Genomic DNA, 20,700 nt, shown 5'->3' with positions numbered 1-20,700 from the left:
CTTAGTCATAAGGTGAATTTAGTTAGTTCTGAATTGAATTTAGTTATTTATGAGTTAAATTTGATCAAATTGAAGTTGATCTTTGTCAATTCTGAGGTAACTTAGGTGAATTTGTTGAATTTGGTGAATTTAATAGAAAATTTGTACTGACTAGTATCACCGATTCCCTCAAACTCCTGCAAACACTCTCTCACCCTGTACAAACTTTGTGATCACTCTCTAAAATGCCGTTGGGTAGTACTGGGTGAAATTGAGGAACATAATCATGAATTGCATTATACACACATCACATAGAATTTCAATTTATGTATACATATGGGAATAATGCATTGATGTGGTGCTGTTTCTTTTGCTACTTCTTCATCAATGTTTATAATGCTGTTGAAACCTAAAATTGAAACTTGGGTCTCACGTGCTTAGTAGAAATTTCGTCTTGAACTGAATTATGTGTGTTGTGTATTCAGTAAGTATGTATAACCATACAATTGTGAATGTGCTGCAATTTCATTAGAATTTTTACGTATGTTGTTGCATATAATACAGAAGAACTTGTTATTTGCACTCGGAGGACTCATGATGATGTTGACGATAATGTTAATGTTGATATTTTAGCATCTCATTTTAAGGAACACATATTTGACATCTATTTTAACATGCTAACAATCCTCCTTCCGTTTTTTTTTTCTTCAATACTCTCTTGTGTGATTGTTGAACGTCTCTAAGCACATGAATTTATCATATTATGGATACGAAGCAAGTCATACATTTTCATGTAATTTGAGGACATATTTTAATCTCCCTGATGTGCTATGTGATGCAATTTTCATAACGATCATTATATTATTAATATTAATCCATATTGATGATAAAAAACAAGTTTATTGAGATGGAACATTATAGTTTAGATTATTAATAATGCATGATATAAAGACATCACACCGAACTATTGAGTAGTCCCTATTGTAACCAACTTCAAGAAGATGCTGTGAAGGAAAAACTCCCTTGACACATAAAATTAGTTTTTTTCACTTCTTTTTTTACAGTACAAATATTTGATCAGCTTTTCATGTCACTTTAATAACTTGAAGTGGTGGAAGAATGGAGAACCTTTTTTTTCTATTCCTACTGCTGCTACACTGCTCTTCTTTTTTTCTTTTAAGTGACAAAGTTTTAGTCGGCTTGTAGGGTGAAAAAAAGGCAAAAATTGTTTGTTGCTTTAGCATTTTGATGATTATTGTTGGTCTTAAAAGTTTGTCTGCATGTCTAAATTTTTGAGTTGATAGCTGTTTGTCTTTAGTTAGAGATATGAAATTTCATAATCCTTTACAAACAAAAATGAATGTAAATGTAGAATGACTTGCGAAGAAAAGTGATTTTTCATGAAGATATCTGATGACATTAATCAATAGACGACTAGACTGTTACTATCTTTCTTGGATATTTTTATTTAATCTGACTAGATTGTTTCTGTTCTTGTTATTTAGATGAAAAAAATGAGATTCGAGTTACACGAAGCAGCAAGTCTAATTTTTTTCCTCATAAATGGTCCAAAAACACCCGTTATATTAATTCCAGAGTTTCTTTAAGATAAGCCATTGTAAAAGGACCGAAATCTTCCACCAAAATCAGTTATATAACTAATCAGATGCCGCGCGAGGTTTGGAGAAGGATTTTCTGATATATCAGTCTCGATATTTCAAACTCCGGAGTCTATTAGCACTACATATGGATTCCATACATTTTGTAATAACCTAGGCTCCAAATCGGAGCATGATTTCAGTAAGTAAGCAAGTAAGTATGGATTCTATACGGATTTCTTTACCCATCATGTATTAGGGTCGTACTTCACGAGATAGTTGAGACTCGACTGTAAATTCTAATGAAAGACTTTAAACCTTCCGTAAGAAATAAGGCGAAAGTGAAAAGAATTCGATGTGCTGATCATGTTTTCAAGAGATCTGTGAAAGTATTGTGGATTCAAATATTATTTTATTGATGAAAAGATCTAATCTAATTTGTGCCTAATTTTAAGTACAACTAGTTTATTGATTCTGTACTTGTTAAGTATTTGCTCAACAACACAAGAAACCAGCTGAAGTAGCCGCACTGGCCAGAAACAGAATCCTGCTCAATCACTTTTTAACGCTCTACAATTCATAGTGGATCAATAGGAACTAATCATCATCATCATCATTTGTTAATAAAATAACAACTCTTTCTTATGCGCTATAATTTACATAATCTAAAACCTATCCTACTCCTTGATACTTCCTTCTTCTCATGTGACACACACAAAGTATGGCGCACTTGAAGTTCTACTTTTTTTATTCTATATATAGCACATTCTTCTCTCTCTTTTTTCCTTGCTGCACAATATATTAAAAATATGCGAAAAGATGGGGAAAAGGAATTTTTTTATATCCGAAGAATATTACCACTCATGAGTGTAAAATGTTGACTTGCAAGCTACAAAAAAAAAAACGGTAGAAAAAAGATGAAACTTTTTATATTTTATTTTTATTTTATTTTTACAGCCCTAGCAATAGTGAGTTAGATGTGGGGAGAATAGATTTTTCCTTATTTAAATTTTCATACTAAAAAAAAGGAATGAAAAGCTTGAATTCCCAAATATTCAAGACATTTGGAGTGAATTGTGAAGAGGGTGATTGTCAAGTAACAAAAATAATCGAATATAATCGACGTAAGTCGGGAGCAAGTGATGGAATGTTTGCTGTTTTTTGAGTCTCAACGGGAAGGAATTTTGTCTTAAAAGGGGTTAACATGGAAAGTGGGATAGTGCAGAAATGCAACAGGTTATGGATTGAAGAGTTTGCATTTCCGAGACACAAACTGAAAATCCTCCCTACGGAGTTTTTTAGGCTCTGATTAATCACTTTTGTTAGCATCAAATGAAAGCCACCTTCCATTGCCGTCCACATTAAACCATTTGTGTCGCTCGGGATTATAAATTATAAGAGCTTTTGAAAGACTCAATTTAACAAAAATCTAGTTGAATTTAGATTGATGAAGTTTAAGCTTTTTTGATTCTGAATACTCCCCTGAGCCTCTACTTTTTACTTTGCGACAATTGAATACATTTATTCCTGTATTAGACTCTAAATTCCTACAATATTCTCCTGCATGTATTTTTCTGTAAAAAGTTAGATTTGCCTGCTAATCTCGCATGAATGCTCTCTTTAAATCTTTAAGAATTATTTAACTTTGCATTGTACAAGCATTTTATTTGAACATAACAAATTATCGGATTTGCCTCTTTTAGCTTAAGTGGAACAGAATTTACAGACCTTGAATTAATTTTTGTTAAAAGCCGATGACTGTACAAACAAAAATGGATTAAGAATTTGTATTCAATTAAAAGGATTGAATTAAATGCAACAAATTTTCAGATTTCAATTTAAAAGCTGCTTCATTGAAGCTTTTAACTAATTAGAAGATGCTGTCTGGTCTAGCAAATAAATTTGTAATTATTAAAATTCTAATTCAATTATTTCACATGAATAACTTCATCATGCTCCTAATGGACGTTTTGAGTGCAAATGATGAGTGTCAGTTAACTGACATTAATTGATATGATTCGAGTATGATTCATTAGATCTAGGGTTCCTAAAAGTCTCGGTTTCGATGAATTATTTAGAGCGAGACTGAAACCGAAATCGAGAACGAGAGCACAAGGAATTCTGTAAAGTCTTGGTCTCAACAAATCTCGAAACAGAGACTGAAACCCGATTGGCACAAATTGAAATGCTGCCACCACGGCGACGAGTCGGTCGTATACTTAAGTGGTGGCAACATTTCAATTTGTGCCGCTCGGGAAAAGTCTTGGTCTCAGTATCGAAGGGTCTCGATAACCCTTGGCCAAAAAATGTCTGAAAACACTGTCCTGCTTGCCTTTTCTAGGCCTTGTATTAATTTCATCTTTCTTTGTATTTTCAAAAAAATTCAATTTCTTGCATATTTTATTAATCAGCCATTAAAAAATTCACAGAACATCAAATTCCAGTCAATCAAACTCCTTTTTGTTTTACATCCCTAACTTTAGCTCAAACATAAATCTCAATAACATCAAAATCAAACATTTTCACAGTTCATGATTGGAATATATCCATAAAATTGATTTCAGTTACTTTAATCGCTTGTACTGCTCGTAATAGGCCCATCCCTTGAATAATTTTCAATTACAAAAGTGCTTAAAATGATTCCTTTCCTTATATTTTATTTGCTTTAAAAATAGCTCCCAGTATCCCTTTTTTTAACATCGTCTGTGTGTACATTGGAGTTACGAATGAGTTAGAATAGGAGAAAAATTGGGATTAAGGGTTCAAAATTTGTATATTGCATTAAAAAAGCGTGGAACACGTAGAGGAAAAGGAAGAAACGGAAGTGCTGATGACAGGGGGTGTATTCTGGAGGGAGGTGAGGGAACGGAGCGGGGGATGGTTTTGGAATCAAGTACATTTTAGTGTGATTACCAAAATCGTCACCAGGGCTAAGAAATACTGTCATTTAATTCCCATTTCCTCTAAACAACTTGAACTTGATATTGACAAGTGGTAGCCATCGATAAAGTCATCAGTTTCAGGAGCCTTGTAACCCACTCTCCATCCAAAAAATCCTTAAACTAACTCGATGATTAGCTTCTACATAAAGCAATAAAAAAGACAAAAAAACTTTTTTATCCTGCTAAACATGCTTTTGGGGATAAATCACATCCCTTTTTCCCATTTCTTCCACTTTTTTTACTCCCTTTTTCCTCGAATTCTTTTTAACTTCTAAAAATATGTAAAGTTTGGCGAATGTTTGTTTATGCCTTTGTTATTGATCCTTTTACTGATACTGCTGATTCTTAAAATAAGTTTTTTGTTTTAGAGATTTTTTGATAAAATGCGACATAAGCTCTATTTTGTCTTTTAAGTGATTTTCACGAATACTTTCAGCATGCATGAGTTAAGAATGTTAGATTGAATATGTCTTCACGTGTCATGATGACGTTGGGAGATAAAGTTCACATAAAATCTATTGTGAATTGCCTTTAAATTATCTTTAGATTGGGGAATATTACTCGAACAGCAGCTTTGCGGGAAATTTTATTTCTCGCTGTAAAAATCAGTCGTGAAGATGGGTTCGTTGTTGAATTAAGTAAAACAATTGACTTTTTGACCCCCTTCCTAATCCTTTTCATAACAAAATATCAAAAGTACTAAGTGAATGTCAGAAATCTTCATGTATTGTCGTAGATGTGGTGATGGATGGCGCCCTGGTAGAAGGAAAATCACTGTAGAGAAGAAGGCAGAGCCACAAAAAAGGAACTAGTGAATTTATTCGTTTCAACCAAGAAGAGTAACCTATTCAAACCCTTTATTAATGCCCAAAAATTTACATTTAATCAATAAGAACTAAACATCATCATTCTCAATACCGTCCTAGCGTCTAAATTGTGTTCCTCGGGTTTAGGTATTTTTAGCCGTATTTTTTGATGAATTTTCGTGTGTGATCTTTGATGATGGATGTTAAGACATGAGTTTATTGATGGTTGATGGAAGGGATTGATTGTTATTTTTCGGAATTTATTGTGCATATTCAGCCTTTGTTGTATATTTATAGACTTTTATAGCAAAAATTGAAGTGGTAAAATCTAGGTCAATAAGGGCATTATTGCTGGGTAGATCATAAATCCTTAAATGAGCCTTAAATAGTTCATTATAGCTGGGTAGTCAGGAAGTGAGGTTGGAAAATGGCGAATCATGATCTTCTTACAGTTACTTGCTTTACTTTACTTGGCTGACCATACAGAACAACAACATTCATATCCTTTATTAGTTGACATCTAAATTTGGCTCTATAGCTGGCTTCCCTTTGCCAATCGCTAATACCAAATGCTAACCATCTGAAGCAGGCAATGGACCACAATTGATCTGTACGGTCAGCTATGTAAGAACGTAAGTGCTACACCATCTCTATCAACATCATCCTTCCAAGAACTTACTGTTATGTGGAGCATGTAATGTTATCTATGTGAATAAAACTGTATTTTTCAGATGTTCTATTGAGTTATTATTATCCAGCTATTCATAGCTCATTCAACACATTTTCACAACTTTTTAAAACCCATAAAAAATTAGCACTATGAATCTTTGTAAACAGCTTTACCTTAATCGTGATTTAACATTCCATTTGTTATTTTACAAAATCTTCTTATTCCTCGATTCCCATTTTATCCCATCCAAATCGATTCAAATCTATATACCGAGCTCAATTTCCTCGTTCCTTATTTTCCTTCAGTTTTATTTATGCTTTTTGCACTCATTGAAACAATAAATTTTTATTTACCCCAGTCTTATTCATCTGTTTCTATTTTTTATTCTCTTCACAAGTTAGCGAATATAAAAGAAAATTTTTATATTATTTCCATGCAATTTTCATATAACTCGTGCAAGTACCAAGAAAAAAAAAGTATTGAAAAAATTTTTATATTTTCTTCTGTTCATCTCAATAAAAAAATGCGAAAAAGATGGCGGCACGTGTTGAGCACAGAGCTTTTTTTTTATTTCCATTTTTTATACTTTTTTGCTCCCTTTTCTTTACTTTTGTGTACTTACTTTATGGTTGAAACGTACTGAAGGAAGGAAAAAAGTGAAATTTTACGCGAAGGTAACAAAAAAATGTATATGAACAGATAGCTTGGCGCTTTCAAGCTCATAAAAGCCCTCAGGTCTCATCATCATTCGTGAAAAATAAATTTTTTTGTTTCTTTTTTCTTGAGTTTTTGCGATTGTTATTTTTTAAAAGAAAATTGAATTATAAACGGTGTGGAGGTTAGAGACTGGGTTAATGAACTGTAATGGTTGATTTGGTGATGAATTTTTCTCAGAATTATTTTGAATTTTTTAAGTAATAATTCAGAAAACCAAGTCTAAGGATCATTTAAGCATAGGGTGGCCAGAGGATTTTTGGACTATTTTGAGTCTTAATATTCAAAGAACTAGTTATATTACCTTAGAAACTTACAAAAAAATGCAGAAAATTATTGAAATTCAAAAAAGAAATATTTTTTTTAGTCCTGGGCTTGAACCCGGACCTTCAAAACAAAATTGTTCAAAATATATCCAAAATTCCAAAGTTTGAATGGAGTTTTCGACTTTTTGAAAAATCCGAACATTTTGTGGCTTTGTCGGGACACAACAGCAAGGGAGAAAAGTACAGCAGCGTCCCGACAAAAATACATGCTGTTTGGTCCAGAACAATGATAAGAGCTATGACACGAATATTGAATAGAGTTGAAGGTTTAAATGAACATTGTGCTACGCTCTCAAATAATCCATGGGAGCTCATTAGGTATGAGAAATTGACAAGCAATTAAGAGAGGGCATTGGTTGGAATACTAATTTTGGTTTTAGTTGTGGAAAAGTGTCGTTTGCCTTGGAAACTTTGCAGTAATTGAGAGAGCTTGAAGTCAACTCGAATTTTGAATGGAGTCTAGTCGATAAGATTACGGTAATAAGATTCCCGAACAATTGATGTTTTCAATTAACGTTCATCCTCAAATAGACTACTAGATATAATATCCAATTAATAACTAAAACTACGGTTGACTAATGAAATTATCCCCGATACGTTTCAAATATTATAACATTAACCGCCTGTAGATCTACTTATTAATTGGACTTTATGTCTAGTTGTCCACTCAGATCATAAACTATTCTTTTCACTCTTCTTCACTCAGAGCTCGGTGTTGTCTCGGATTTTTCATGAAAAAGTCAACAAGAGTGAGCTCAACTCCTCATAAAATTCTAATTGACTTTAAGCACATCCACCCACTTTTGTCACTTTTGTCAAAACTTAAGAATCTTTTAAATTTTATTGAGTGTTAACCAACATCAACCTTATTTATATCATAATAACAACCTCGTATAGCTTAATATCTTCATCTACAAAGAAATTCTTCAACAGCCAATTGCCAGTGGTACATAATCCCAAAATGCACTTAATCACTCCATTGTCTCAATTTTTGTTGTTTTCATCTCATAGAAATGATAAAAATCGCTTCTAAATGGGTGAAAAATGAGGGAAATTATTACAGCGTTCATAATAATTGATAAGATTCATTTCAGTTCCTTTAAATTGTATCACATTACAGTCGTTCCGTATGAGAGTAAAAAGAAAAGGAGAAGAACAATACACAAAAAAAAGATAGAAAGTAAGTGAGGTGAAAATAAAAAATTATTAAGGTATTTAACAAAGCACCGTTCGGTAAATTAAGTAACACAGCGTGGCTTCCATCAACTGTACTGTTTCAATCGGATAAGAATAAAAAAAAGGTATAAAAAAGGTAGGCGGGAGAGAGACTGGAAATTCATTTCAAATGACCGTATCAGCATGCTTGAATAATTGTGCTATGTCGTCCATTTAATATCAAATAAAGTCAAGCACCATGTCTCACTCAGACTTGCAAAAAAAATACATAGATGTCCGTTTTGCACACGAAATTAATATCCCCAAATACGACGTGAAGGAACAGAGAAAGAAATACGAAATCTTTTTCGCTCGTTTGCTTCCCAATTGCGCTTAATTAAAACTCAGTCATGAGCATAATAATCAATTATTTTTACGTTTTCGACTGAGCAATTTTGCAAAAAAAAATTCTTTTTATTTGTTATATCTTATTCCGGATTTTATTTCTCGTTCGTATATATACTTTAAATTTAATAATTAAATTTTAATTATGTACGCGAGAATATGACGCAAATGAAATTGATAAGCTAATCTTAAACTGGTTCTAAAATGATCATGCTTTAAGTTATTTGTGGCTGACACTTGGGTACTTTGGGTGGTAATTGGGTAATTGGAATAACACTTGAGTACTTGGAATGGTGCTCGTGTTGGCACTTCGGCCAAGTAATCAAGATGGGAGTGGTCCAACATATAAGACTATAATTCAACCAAGAATCACATGGCAATTCCTGATTTTTAAATGCACTGAGCTGCAACTTATGACTCAACAAAGGCTACTGCTCTGCAGTTTTGGACGAAAAATACTTTAATGTATCTTTTGAAACGTTCTAATTTTACCAACATCATTCATGACCCGTTCTTACATCTTACATTGCCTAATTCTTACTTTTCATCTTTAAACTGCTATACTTAAGAAGCCGAAGTATCTAAAGTTCCGAAAAATCACTAGGCTGATAGTAAGCTTCGAGCAAGAGAGTTCAAATTCCACACCAACTTTCGTGACCTGCACCTTGCCAAGTGAGCTACAGATCAAGACAACTTTGCTTCTTAGAAAGTTGCTATTTTTCTAAGATTTAAGAATCAAATTAATCATGAACTTTTTTGAGAATGACGATGAGCTCACTGGAAGATTATTGTGTGATCAACGATGCAAAAGTGCTGGAAATTAGAAATTGACAGAAATTATCTAAAGACAGATCGAGCTTTCGACTAACTCGAAATGCGGCAAAGAACACTTGTACGCCGTGTAAAGTAAGTAAGTAGAGCTTCTCACAAGGGAAATGGGAAAACCAAAATCTGACTCTGAAGCTAACTTAATGTCAAGTCTATACGTTCTCATGGTATTTCCTGATATTGCTAAATACACCGTTGGCAACCAAGTCATGTCCCAGGATAAGTACGTTAAATGATAGAGTAAAAGCCTATCAAAGGCACCTTGACTGAAACTGGATGACCGTCTTACAGGCAGACTAGAGATTGCAAGCTTTACAATTGACTATTGCACACTTTACAACCGAGTTTGGACTCAACTTATTCAAAGCAACCAAAAAGCTTCTCACAGCATGATTCTCATTCTCATTCTAATTTACTTCCACATTTTGTCCACATCTAATAGGTCAGTGAACTATTTATCCAAAGGAACAAAAGAAAATATTGAATGATTTACGATTCCCCGAAAACACACCTGAAGTGCCATAAAATGTCATGAATGTGTTATTAAGGGATTCTATATGCCTTAGTGTTTTGTCGAAATCATGACAAATGATATTGTGTGAAATTTACTTTGAAAGCATTCGGGTTGGCTTCAGGACATATCAGGAAATATTTTTGGTGGTTTTACACAATTTAAGCTGCTTAACTAGTGACCAAATGACCTTCAACTGATTTAATTGAAATATCCATAAAAAATATTTCTATCAAAAAATTCAAAAGCTTTTAAAAAAATGGGAATAAATGACTTTTTTTTGCACATCAATCATTCGCTTTTTATGATTAAAGTGAAAAAAGCGAGGGGAAAAAAAATATTTAATTAGTAAGATCAAAAGGATGAAAGGTTATTTCCAGGGCGATTGAACATGGAGGAAATAGCCTCCAATTAATTTATAGCATTTTTATATTTTCTGCTATTTTAATTAAGAGTTTTATGGAATGTTTTAGAGAGAGAAATGAAATTGGAATTTAATAATTTGATTGATTCATATGGCAGGATGGTAAGTACAGATGTTTTTGATGTTATGGAGGTAAAATGATTTTACTGTATAAATAATTATTTACTTTGAACTTTATTGTCGATTTTATTGGAAAAATTTCATGTGAAATAACTTTTACTGTCATAATTTGAGGTGATTCCGAGCGAAACTCATGAAGATGGTTCCGACATGGGCTTCGTTTCTTCCACATGACCCCGTGCTAGAGCTCCGTGCATATGACTCCCCGTGCCATATGACTCATCGTGCCATATGACTCATCGTGCCATATGACTCCTCGTGCCATATGATTCCCCGTGCCATATGACTCCCCGTGCCATATGATTCCCCGTGCCATATGATTCCCCGTGCCATATGATTCCCCGTGCCATATGATTCCCCATGCAATATGAATCCCCCGTACATATGATTCCCCGTGCCATATGACTCCCCGTGCCGTATGATCCCCCGTGCCATATGACTCCCCGTGCCATATAACTCCCCGTGCCATATAACTCCCCGTGCCATATAACTCCCCGTGCCATATGACTCCCCGTGCCATATGACTCCCCGTGCCATATGACTCCCCGTGCCATATGACTCCCCGTGCCATATGACTCCCCGTGCCATATGACTCCCCGTGCCATATGACTCCCCGTGCCATATGACTCCCGGTGCCATATGACTCCCGGTGCCATATGACTCCCCGTGCCATATGACTCCCCGTGCCATATGACTCCCCGTGCCATATGACACCCCGTGCAATATGACTTCCCGTGCAATATGACTCCCCGTGCCATATTGTTCGATGTATATGACTTCGTGGCTTCGTCTATATAACTGCTAAAATAAGGCAGTTCGGCGCTAATACAAGAGCTTGACTACATTTGTGTCGCTCGGAACTGCACATGCGAAAATGGCTCATTAATTGATTAACTGAAGTTCTTCCCTTTTAGTTTCAAGAATTTCAACCCTTTTCCTAATTGCATAGTAATAGATTGATCGAATGGACCTAATTATGTGAAAAGAAGTCAAACATTTTTCATTAACCTTATTTCCGAATAAAGGAAAAATCTCCACTCAATTTCCTTCTTATTTGGTACATAAAAGTATTCTAGAAAGAAAGAAAAAAAAATCCGTTTCTGAACTTTTTCATCCTTATAAGATGAAAAGTTTTAATATGAGTGGATTTCCTTCGTTGCTGTTTCGAGAAGTTTTTCTATTTATTTTTATTGAAACTCTCGTTCCTTAAATCGATACTGATTTGCTTTCTCAAAACTTTTTTTTCTTTTTTTGTAAATAAATTATCTCAATTTAAAATATTTTGCTGTAATTTATGTGAGAAATGGATTGCAGATAAATGAAATATTCATAGAAAGATTATGAGATAGTGTTTTAATAGGAAATGAGTGTAACGTCTGGAATATAAATATTGGTTTGAATTGTTATCCTGAACGGATGGAAGCAGAAGTGGATAAACTTTAAATCATAGCGATTTTGAGTTAAATATTGTTGGGTCATCTTTGCTACAAGAGGGATTATTTACTATCTAGGAAGAAAGCGATAGAACCAGCTTTAGGAGTCATTTGAAGGAGCCCATGAATCTCTATTGATCTGTACTTCCATCGAAGTAAGTAAGTAAGCAGGAGATTATTTACTTTTCAAAAGTATACTGCCTATATTTATAGATTGCTTTAGTGCAGTGGTTTTCAGCCTTATATTTTTCGCAGAACATCTCAGTGATCGGCATCTTCTGAAATCGAACACATCATATGGCTCATGGCACTTTCAAAAATTTTTGGCAGCACAAGTTGCGCACCACTGTTTAAGTGTCATTAATGCTACAACTGTTATTTTGACATCGTGAATCAAACTAGCTCGGATGTTTAGTGGTTATGGTTTCGAGACTCTGCATGGGACATTTTTCATATCTACTGCAAAACGCGACTCATAGCCTCTCATTGAAAGCTACAAACTGACGTGAATTGTACAAGTCGGTAGAACGATTCAAAATCCGACATCAGCGCTGCTTGACTTTGGCATGGTGACGAATTTAAATCGAATTAGACATCAAGTTATAGTCGGCTTGTGGTCAGATTTTTAATCGATTATCTCATCAAAAGAAGTGATTGGGATTTTATTAAAAACTGTGCAGGTTAAGGTTTAAATGGACGTTTGGCTCACCTTCATTTCTTATGAACTATTATCAACCCTAAATTATTGACTGAACAGCAATGAGACTTCGAAACTTAACAGCTTAAGAACTATTCTGTTACTTTTATTAACAGCAAGAGTCTGCTAATTAACAATTTACAATCTTGTACCACAATTAAAGTCGAAAATTCAAGTGAGTTAGATTATTTAAATTTCTAAAAATAAATGAAACTTCTTGATAACCTTAAATATCCGCTGATGACAACCTAGATGACATCCTTAATATGATCAGTAATAATTGTTTAGAATCAGAAAACCAGTATGCATAAATCTAATTTAAAGTCTCAAAAATTCTCATTTTATCACTGAACCTTATTTTAATAAAAGCCGATTCCCCGTCTCCTACGTGATTTCCATCAAAATAAATAAATTCATTTAACCCTCAACCAAGTATCAACAGAATAATACAATTTAGTTGAATAAATCTACAAGGCAAATAAAAGTTATGTCCTCGATAGCAATTGTCTCCAATATACATATTTTAAATTCCATATCCTTTTTTTTTGTCATCTAAACAAAAACATTCAAGGAAGGAAATCCCATGTAAAATATTAATCCAATAATAGTAAAAATGTTATATGGTGCCAGCACCCCCCAATGGTAAGCAAGCACACAAAAAAGAAGAGAAGAAATGAAACATATATTCACAATTGTCTACGTATACATCTTCTATGATAATAGCCATGGCTATCATGAATAACACGTGTTATTACCGATAATCCACCCGAAATATTCCACAAAATTGTGATCACGAATGGTAACCAAAAAACATAAATCAATTATTTATTATTGTGAATGGTGAATGTATGGTGGGGCAGCAGCAAGTGTATCTGGATGCTGTACCAAATATCGATTTCTAATGTTTCTGAAAGGCTGCTCTTTTTTTCTCTCGAATAAGGAATTTATTGTAAAGGTTACGAATAAAAGTAATCATAATTCTCGTAATTCTATAAGGATATCCACATATATACCGAAACCACAAAGAGAATGTCTAGTTCTGTTTATTGTTTCTACGTCCTTTTTTACACTTATATAAACTCCTTTCCATATTCACTCGACCATGTTAAGACGTTCGGTTCTTTTTTTTGTTGCCATTTTCTCAATAATGATATCCCTCTCAGCCATTGTCATTAGGATTATGTACAATTTCGTACTTTACATCCCCATACCCAAAAATGAGATCTTTCCACCCTCTCTGTCTTACATTTTGAAGTGTTTGGTATGATATTTACATTTACAATCACTTGGTCATGTTTTCGTGCAATTTAACATTTATATAAGCACCGATTTGAGGAGCAATTTCGCTTACAATTTCTTGGAAATCTCCTCCATCCACATGAACAAAAGCTTTCATCTCAAATGATTATTGCTCTTTTTCTTTTTTCGTTACGGCTTGCTACAACTTGCTTCCATGTACGTTTATTCTTGTGTCTTATAACAATTTGCAAGGAAATAACTGAGAATTTTTCTCAACAGATTTGCAACATATCACGAAAAAAACAAAAAATGTCTGCTTATGCGTATGTCCCTTATCAACATGGATTGTCGTCGTCGTTTTCTTCGGTCTTTGCTATCAAATATGGAAAATTCTTTGTTTTTTTTGCCTTTGCTCCTTTATTTGTTTAACGCAAAACGAGGTATGCTTTACATATATATGTGTATATTTACTTAAGGATTTTCTTTTTAAATCTCATCTCATTTCAACCTTACATCTTTCATTTATTTTCATTTTACATTTTTAGTCGATGAGAAATTCTAAACATTTTTTTTTGTGTATGTGTCTTTTGCAAGCTTTCTTTTACTTTTGGAGCTTTTTGTTGTGAATATAATTGCTGAATATTCATTTTGGGTTGGCTAAAGAGATGAACTATTAAGGAGCTACAGAGTAAGACGGAGTTGGAAAAACGATGATTTATAAACAATGTGTTGGCTAAAGAAGCAGTCATCCTCAGATTCAGAGAAGTAAATCTATAACCCGAACAGATCACCATGCTCGCTTGGGCACCATTACGTTGGCACCTGAAATTGACCTGAATGCATCGTGACGATGGATTTGGATCCATGTTTATGGCAAAAAATGCGCCTAATCCTCTCTCAAATTGACCATAACTTAAAAAAGCTTCAGACATCTTTACATATTCGAGGGATTCTTTTTTCATTTTTCATTCTGACTGGTTTGCATACTTTCTTTTACAGTGGGGGTAAGGAAAACCTTTTTAGACATGGATTAAAATTGTAATTTAGATTTAAAAGAATTTCCTTTTTGGGAGAAAGAAGATTGAATTGCTACGTTGAAATTTTTCATTTGTATGTGAGGATTACCTGTCCATCTAGTCATTTGCATTTGGAATTTTTTTTGTAGAGTTTTTGGAATTGTGGAGTGGATTTAGGGGGAAGGGGGTTTCTAATGGTGTTAAAAGCTCACTTTTCTGGAGAAAATTCTTCAATTTTCCAGGGTAGTAAATGGGCAATCTTTTTTTTATGATACACCGTGGTGCTAAGCCTCGACTGATACATATGTGCACACGATTCATGGTATTTCCATCATTGATCTAGGGACTTTCAAGATATAATTAAAAAACCAAACCCTCCTCCCTCCACTCTTTTATTCCAAGTCCACCTTAGAAACCCTTCTGGATACGCTACTGGGAAGCTCCTTAGAAGGATTCTAATTACAAGTACTACAGACTGTCATTTGTTGCAGCATGAAGCAAATCCACAAGAAATGATTCCAGACTCACAGAATTTTTAAACATATTTTCAACTGAATTTTCTAACAAAAATTCCATAAATTGAGAAATTACAACTTTTATGTCATACTGCAACTTTTAATCCACACCCCTCTGAATCCTCAGATCAATTTCATTTAGTTGCATATTCAAAGCTTCATACAGTTTCATACTAACATTTTCATACCATCCCATATTTTTCACATCACATTCATTTTCATAGGAAATAGCAAGTGGCATGAAAACATTTAGCAGCTACATTTTATAAATGTGCATGTCCACTGGAATCTGAAAAGTATAAAAAAATTCCTCATAACTTACCTATGGTTGTAATCAGTGTAAGTGAGTATAGAAACGCAGAAGCATATGTCCATTTATGTGGTGGTGGCTGCTTCACATTTGATATTAGTTGAGGACGAGGATTCCTTAAGGCGTTTACAAGTGTTTCCTATTAAGTATAGAAATAAAATATTAAATTTAGTAAATGAGAAATTTTAACACAAGAAATACATTAATCTTTCATAACTAAACTCTTGTTCTACATTTTAGTTTTTTTTTTTGTGATAAATTTATGCTCCACTTTAACAATCTAATGCTATTATTGTTTCATAAGTTATGAATTACATTCGGAAATGGAATATGAGTAAGAATGGGAAATTTTCAAGTTAAAGAATGGGTGAAGTATGAGGATTTTTTGGAAGATGAATAGAAAAGCTCTTTTCTACTCAAAACTTTACCATTTTATAGAAAAAAAAATATATAAAAGTTTTTAATGGAACTAAAAAAAAAGTATTGAAAAGTTTGAAATTATTTTTAGTTTGGTTTCGATGTTTCAAGTTTAATTTTAAAGTTAATAAGTTATGGAATTTGAAAAAGTTTAAAAGTTTTTTATTGAAACCGAAGAATTAACTGTCTGGAATTGAGTTCACAGGGTCAAAAATCCTAGCAAATTCATAAATAGTGTCCAAAAGCGAATAGATACGCTTTTGGACAAAATTTATGAATTTGCTAAGATTTTTCGTGACAAAATTCCAAAATCTCATGTCTAAATTGTGATGCATACATGAAAATACTGCTCTCTTTTACTTATGAGGACCTAATGGAATCCTAACTAGCTCCCAGATTCCCTTTTGAAAGATTCGACTGACGAACCCCTCGTGACATATCTGAACATGCCATCTGCTTTATTTACTCAACTAAATTTGCCAGAATATCCCAAAACCATTCAATTTTACACAGTATTGTAATGCGACAACTGTAGGAAGTATTTTACATTATATTGTATTTTCTGGAACAAGGTACGTTTTCCCAGTCGACCTCTTATGGTGTGCAACATTAAGTCATACTCGAGCAGTACAAATGTAGAGAACTTCACCAAATTGACATACGGCAGCCATTGGGATTACAAACCGAGTCGGTTTCAATTTGGTGCAGGAACTTTTTTCTTTTATGTTACTTACTTACTTACTTCGCTGGTCGTATAGATCCATGCCCTCCTTAATTTATGATACTCGATACAAAAATACAATTTATATCCCAGTACCCCTATAGAATCTTTCAAAGCTCAAAGTCGACTAGAAGTTGGCTACATTTGAGTCGAGTCGAGTTGACTTCAACCAAACCGACTTCGAGCTCTGAAATCTTCCAAATATTTTAATAGACTCTTAAAAGAAAATTCTAAAATTAGCAGAGAATGACATTATGAAAGCACAAAGGCTGCCAAAGAACTCTTGGAAAGAGACTGTTAATAGATACACTGATGTATTTGGCATTGGTAATTGTCAAAGAGCAGCCAGCAATAGAGCCAGTTTTAGACAATAAATGAGAGAGGCTTGAGAGAGTCCATTGACCCCAGATGATCTGTACAGCCAGTAAAGTGAGTAAGACACTATTAATTCCCCACAATATAAATACGTCGACGACTTCAACCTTATTTAATTTCTATAAAAACAGATTTCCTTCCTCAGTTCAATTACATTTCTATGATCTACAGCACTTAAATCCAATCAGCTTATTTGCAACGTAATACACAAAACTCTGATTCTATATTTATTCAACAAAATCTACTTCAACTTGTTGCACTACTTCATAATACCTAACAAGCACTTCGAGTCTCATTTTATTTTAAAATTCATCATGAAAAATCATGTGATGGGAAATACTAAGTAACTTCCAGTCGTACAATGAACTCAAAAAATGTATTATTTAAAATCCTTGTAATGTCTTCTCATAATGCTCCACATGAGACTGGCAAACATCATGGTTTGAATTTGATGAGGGACTCTGTGTTTCATTATGTTCTACTTTTGCCTTTTATTTCTGAGGATTTCCTCTTTTCATTCCTCTTAGGATGAAGGAAAGCTGTGTGTTTTTTTTTATATATATTTTCTCATTTCATTCGTGTCGGATTAAGTGCTGATAGGAGTGTGGAAAATGATGAAGATGAAGAAATGAAGTTTGTTACACGATTTACATTCAACATATTAGTTTATGTGGGGATAATTGGAGGTTCTGATGTATCGGGAGTTTTAGATTAGGTAGAATCAATTATGAGGAATCAGTTTGATTGGACTTGTTTGATATTTATTGAGAATTGATCCCACATTCTGTATTATTTTGAATAAATTAACAGCTGTTCTTCTAACAGTGTAATTCCGAATATTGGATTCCGAGTGGGATTCGAACCTGTGTTTTACGATTTCTGGTCGTATGCTCCTAATACTGAGCTATTGGGTCACTCGAATATATGGCAAAATGTCAAACTCTAGCAGACATATAGAGCGTGTATTAAGACGCATTGCTTAATCCAACGTTCACCAGAGCTTAGGTTATCTACACTTAGCCTGACTAAATTAACTTGATTGCACATAACCTGACTAACCTGACTAACCTAACTTACCTGACTAACCTGACTAACCTAACTTACCTGACTAACCTAACTTATCTGCCTAACCTGACTAATTTGACTAATCTGACTAACCTGACTAGCCTGACTAACCTGACTAACCTGACTAACCTGACTAACCTGACTAACCTGACTAACCTGACTAACCTGACTTACCTGACTGACCAGACTAACCTGACTAACATGATTAACTTTACTAACCTGACTAGATTGTTAAGAAGTTTTTACGCTATTCCTGTAAATTTCCTTAACCAAAAAACCTTAACTCCTATTCATTGTTCCATTCCCGACGATAAATATCCACAAAAACCGATAAATTAACCCTCTAAACCACTCTTATCAACACTTCACGTCCGCAACATAATACATAATCTAAGAAAACCTTTAAGTGGAGGATAAACTTCAACAGCATAGCATAATAAACCTTGTTATTGTAAAAAAATAGAACTAAATATTATTACCTGGAATATTTTTACTTCCTGAGCTGCTAGTCGTGTCCAATTTTCTTTATATAAAATATTTAAGTCTTCTGTTATCGCCCACAGTTGATTCACCGTTCTGGAAAAAAAGAGGGATAATATTTATTGAAATGAGATCTTTATGCATTACTTATAATTGTTTTATTTCGATCTGTGGCCAACGGAGCACGTAGTGAGGCAGGGGTGGGCAACCTTTTATTGCCTGTGGCCCACCTTGGAATTAAGCACATAGCATACGGTTTATGGCATTTTCAGAAACTATTGGCGCAACACACTAATGTGCCACGACCCACAGGTTGCCCATCACTGTACTAAGTTGTATATACAGCTTTACAGCAGCAATAAAGAATTGAAACAGGAAAATTATAAAAACTTATAACTTTTTCATTCTCAATGAGTGTTTTATGTAGCTTTAAAATTTCTTTTTTAGTGATTTTTATCGTTTCTTCATGTGAGAACTCCAAGAAAATGTAGGAAGTATCGAGAAGTTCTTCTCAATGAACACCCATCATCCTTCCACCATATTTTCTCTCTTACTTATGGTACTTATGGTTATAATCCGAGAAATTTCCTGTTTAAGTATAAAATTTATGAAAAAGTTCACACACTTATGACTGTGATTGAGTGAGTTTAGCTTATTAATTTCAGTTAATTAAATCACTTTATTGGAGGCTTGAGCCTTAATTAATTACACAAAAAGACACATATTTAAGTTTAATTTAATTTAATTTTTTGAAAATTTGTGACTTGCTCACTCAATCGCGCTGTCAAAAAGAACCGCGTTATCAAAGGGAATTAAACTATGTAAATGAATTCGCCTTATGAGTGAATACTAAATATGAATATAATTCAACCGTTACATTGTTCTTTAAGCGAAATTGTAAAATACTAAATGTAAATCTATATATAATAATTGTTAATACCGTAAATCAACTTTAACAACTTTAATTAATAATGAACTAATATAATAATTCTGAAATATTCGAATAATTAGAAAACTGTCGTTTTACATAACGACATCCTCGGGGGGGCCAGAAGAATAGTATGCACCGTCAATACGCCAATATGTTCCTGGATGTTGGTGACCAAATTTCATTATCCTATCTTCCATTCCTTATATCGTCCTTTGTTGTTTCCTATTCGAACAATTTCTATCATCCGCTTTCTTTCAAGCTTTAATTGTTGGACCTTCTTATTTCCATTCTCAATGAGGTGACTATGCAAGCTACTTGACGCTTCATAGTTTTGTTTTGATTCCATTCTAATTGTTGAATCATTATTGATCTCTTCAAACTGCTTGTCAGTATGAAGGATTCGATTTGATACTGTATTTGAAAGCTTATTGTTTTCATTCAATACATCAGGAATAGACAAAGCTGATGTAAAACTTTCATTCGGTTCCAGTAATTCATTCGACTCTCGAATTTCATTTGATTCTTTATTTGACTTAACATTGTTGTCTTCTAATTCAATTACTGGAAGTTCTTCAATTGTAAATAATATGTATGGCTTACTTACATCGTTAGTTGATGTTGTATCAGGATAGTCTTGCACTATCTGATCCTGCTTTTTATGAACACTTGCTGATATAAAGCTACTTATGTACGAAGCTTCATGTTGACTTCTTGTTTCTTCTTGTTGTGACAACTCATGTTCCTTTGATTCCTCCTCACATGATTTCTTTTCATCTGATGTTGCATCAGATTCTGAATCTGTTGACTCTTCACTATCAATTGGATCCTTATTTGATCGATGAAGCGTAATGTGATGTCTTGCCGTACATCTTGAATACCTATCGATTCTATAGCCGCATCCTGCCTTAACATCACAATCCTTTGCTTTGTGATTTGATGTTAACAAGCAATTCATGCAAAGATTCTTTGCTTTGACTGTTTTATACCTTGCGTCTGCTTCCATATTACGATAAGTCTTGCACT

At 33.7% G+C, this 20,700-nt stretch overlaps 1 protein-coding gene across 1 annotated transcript in view; it reads right to left on the bottom strand.

The window, feature by feature from the left end:
• The window catches only part of LOC139097676 (TWiK family of potassium channels protein 7-like), a 40,994-nt gene that overhangs the window by 6,206 nt on the left and 14,088 nt on the right, over positions 1 to 20,700 (bottom strand). The window contains exons 3-4 of the mRNA XM_070649585.1: positions 18,746 to 18,842; positions 15,701 to 15,827 (exon numbers count right to left, since the gene is read on the bottom strand). Coding sequence (XP_070505686.1) covers positions 15,701 to 15,827; positions 18,746 to 18,842 — 224 coding nt within the window. The remainder of the gene's footprint in view (positions 1 to 15,700; positions 15,828 to 18,745; positions 18,843 to 20,700) is intronic.

This window comes from Chironomus tepperi, unplaced genomic scaffold (genome assembly GCF_022539635.2).
Source record: "Chironomus tepperi strain 1889 unplaced genomic scaffold, CSIRO-AGI_Ctep_v1 contig_427, whole genome shotgun sequence".
NCBI classification, from domain to species: domain Eukaryota; kingdom Metazoa; phylum Arthropoda; class Insecta; order Diptera; family Chironomidae; genus Chironomus; species Chironomus tepperi.
The sequence above is the reverse complement of the archived record's forward strand: the minus strand, read 5'-3'. Positions and strand labels throughout refer to the sequence as shown.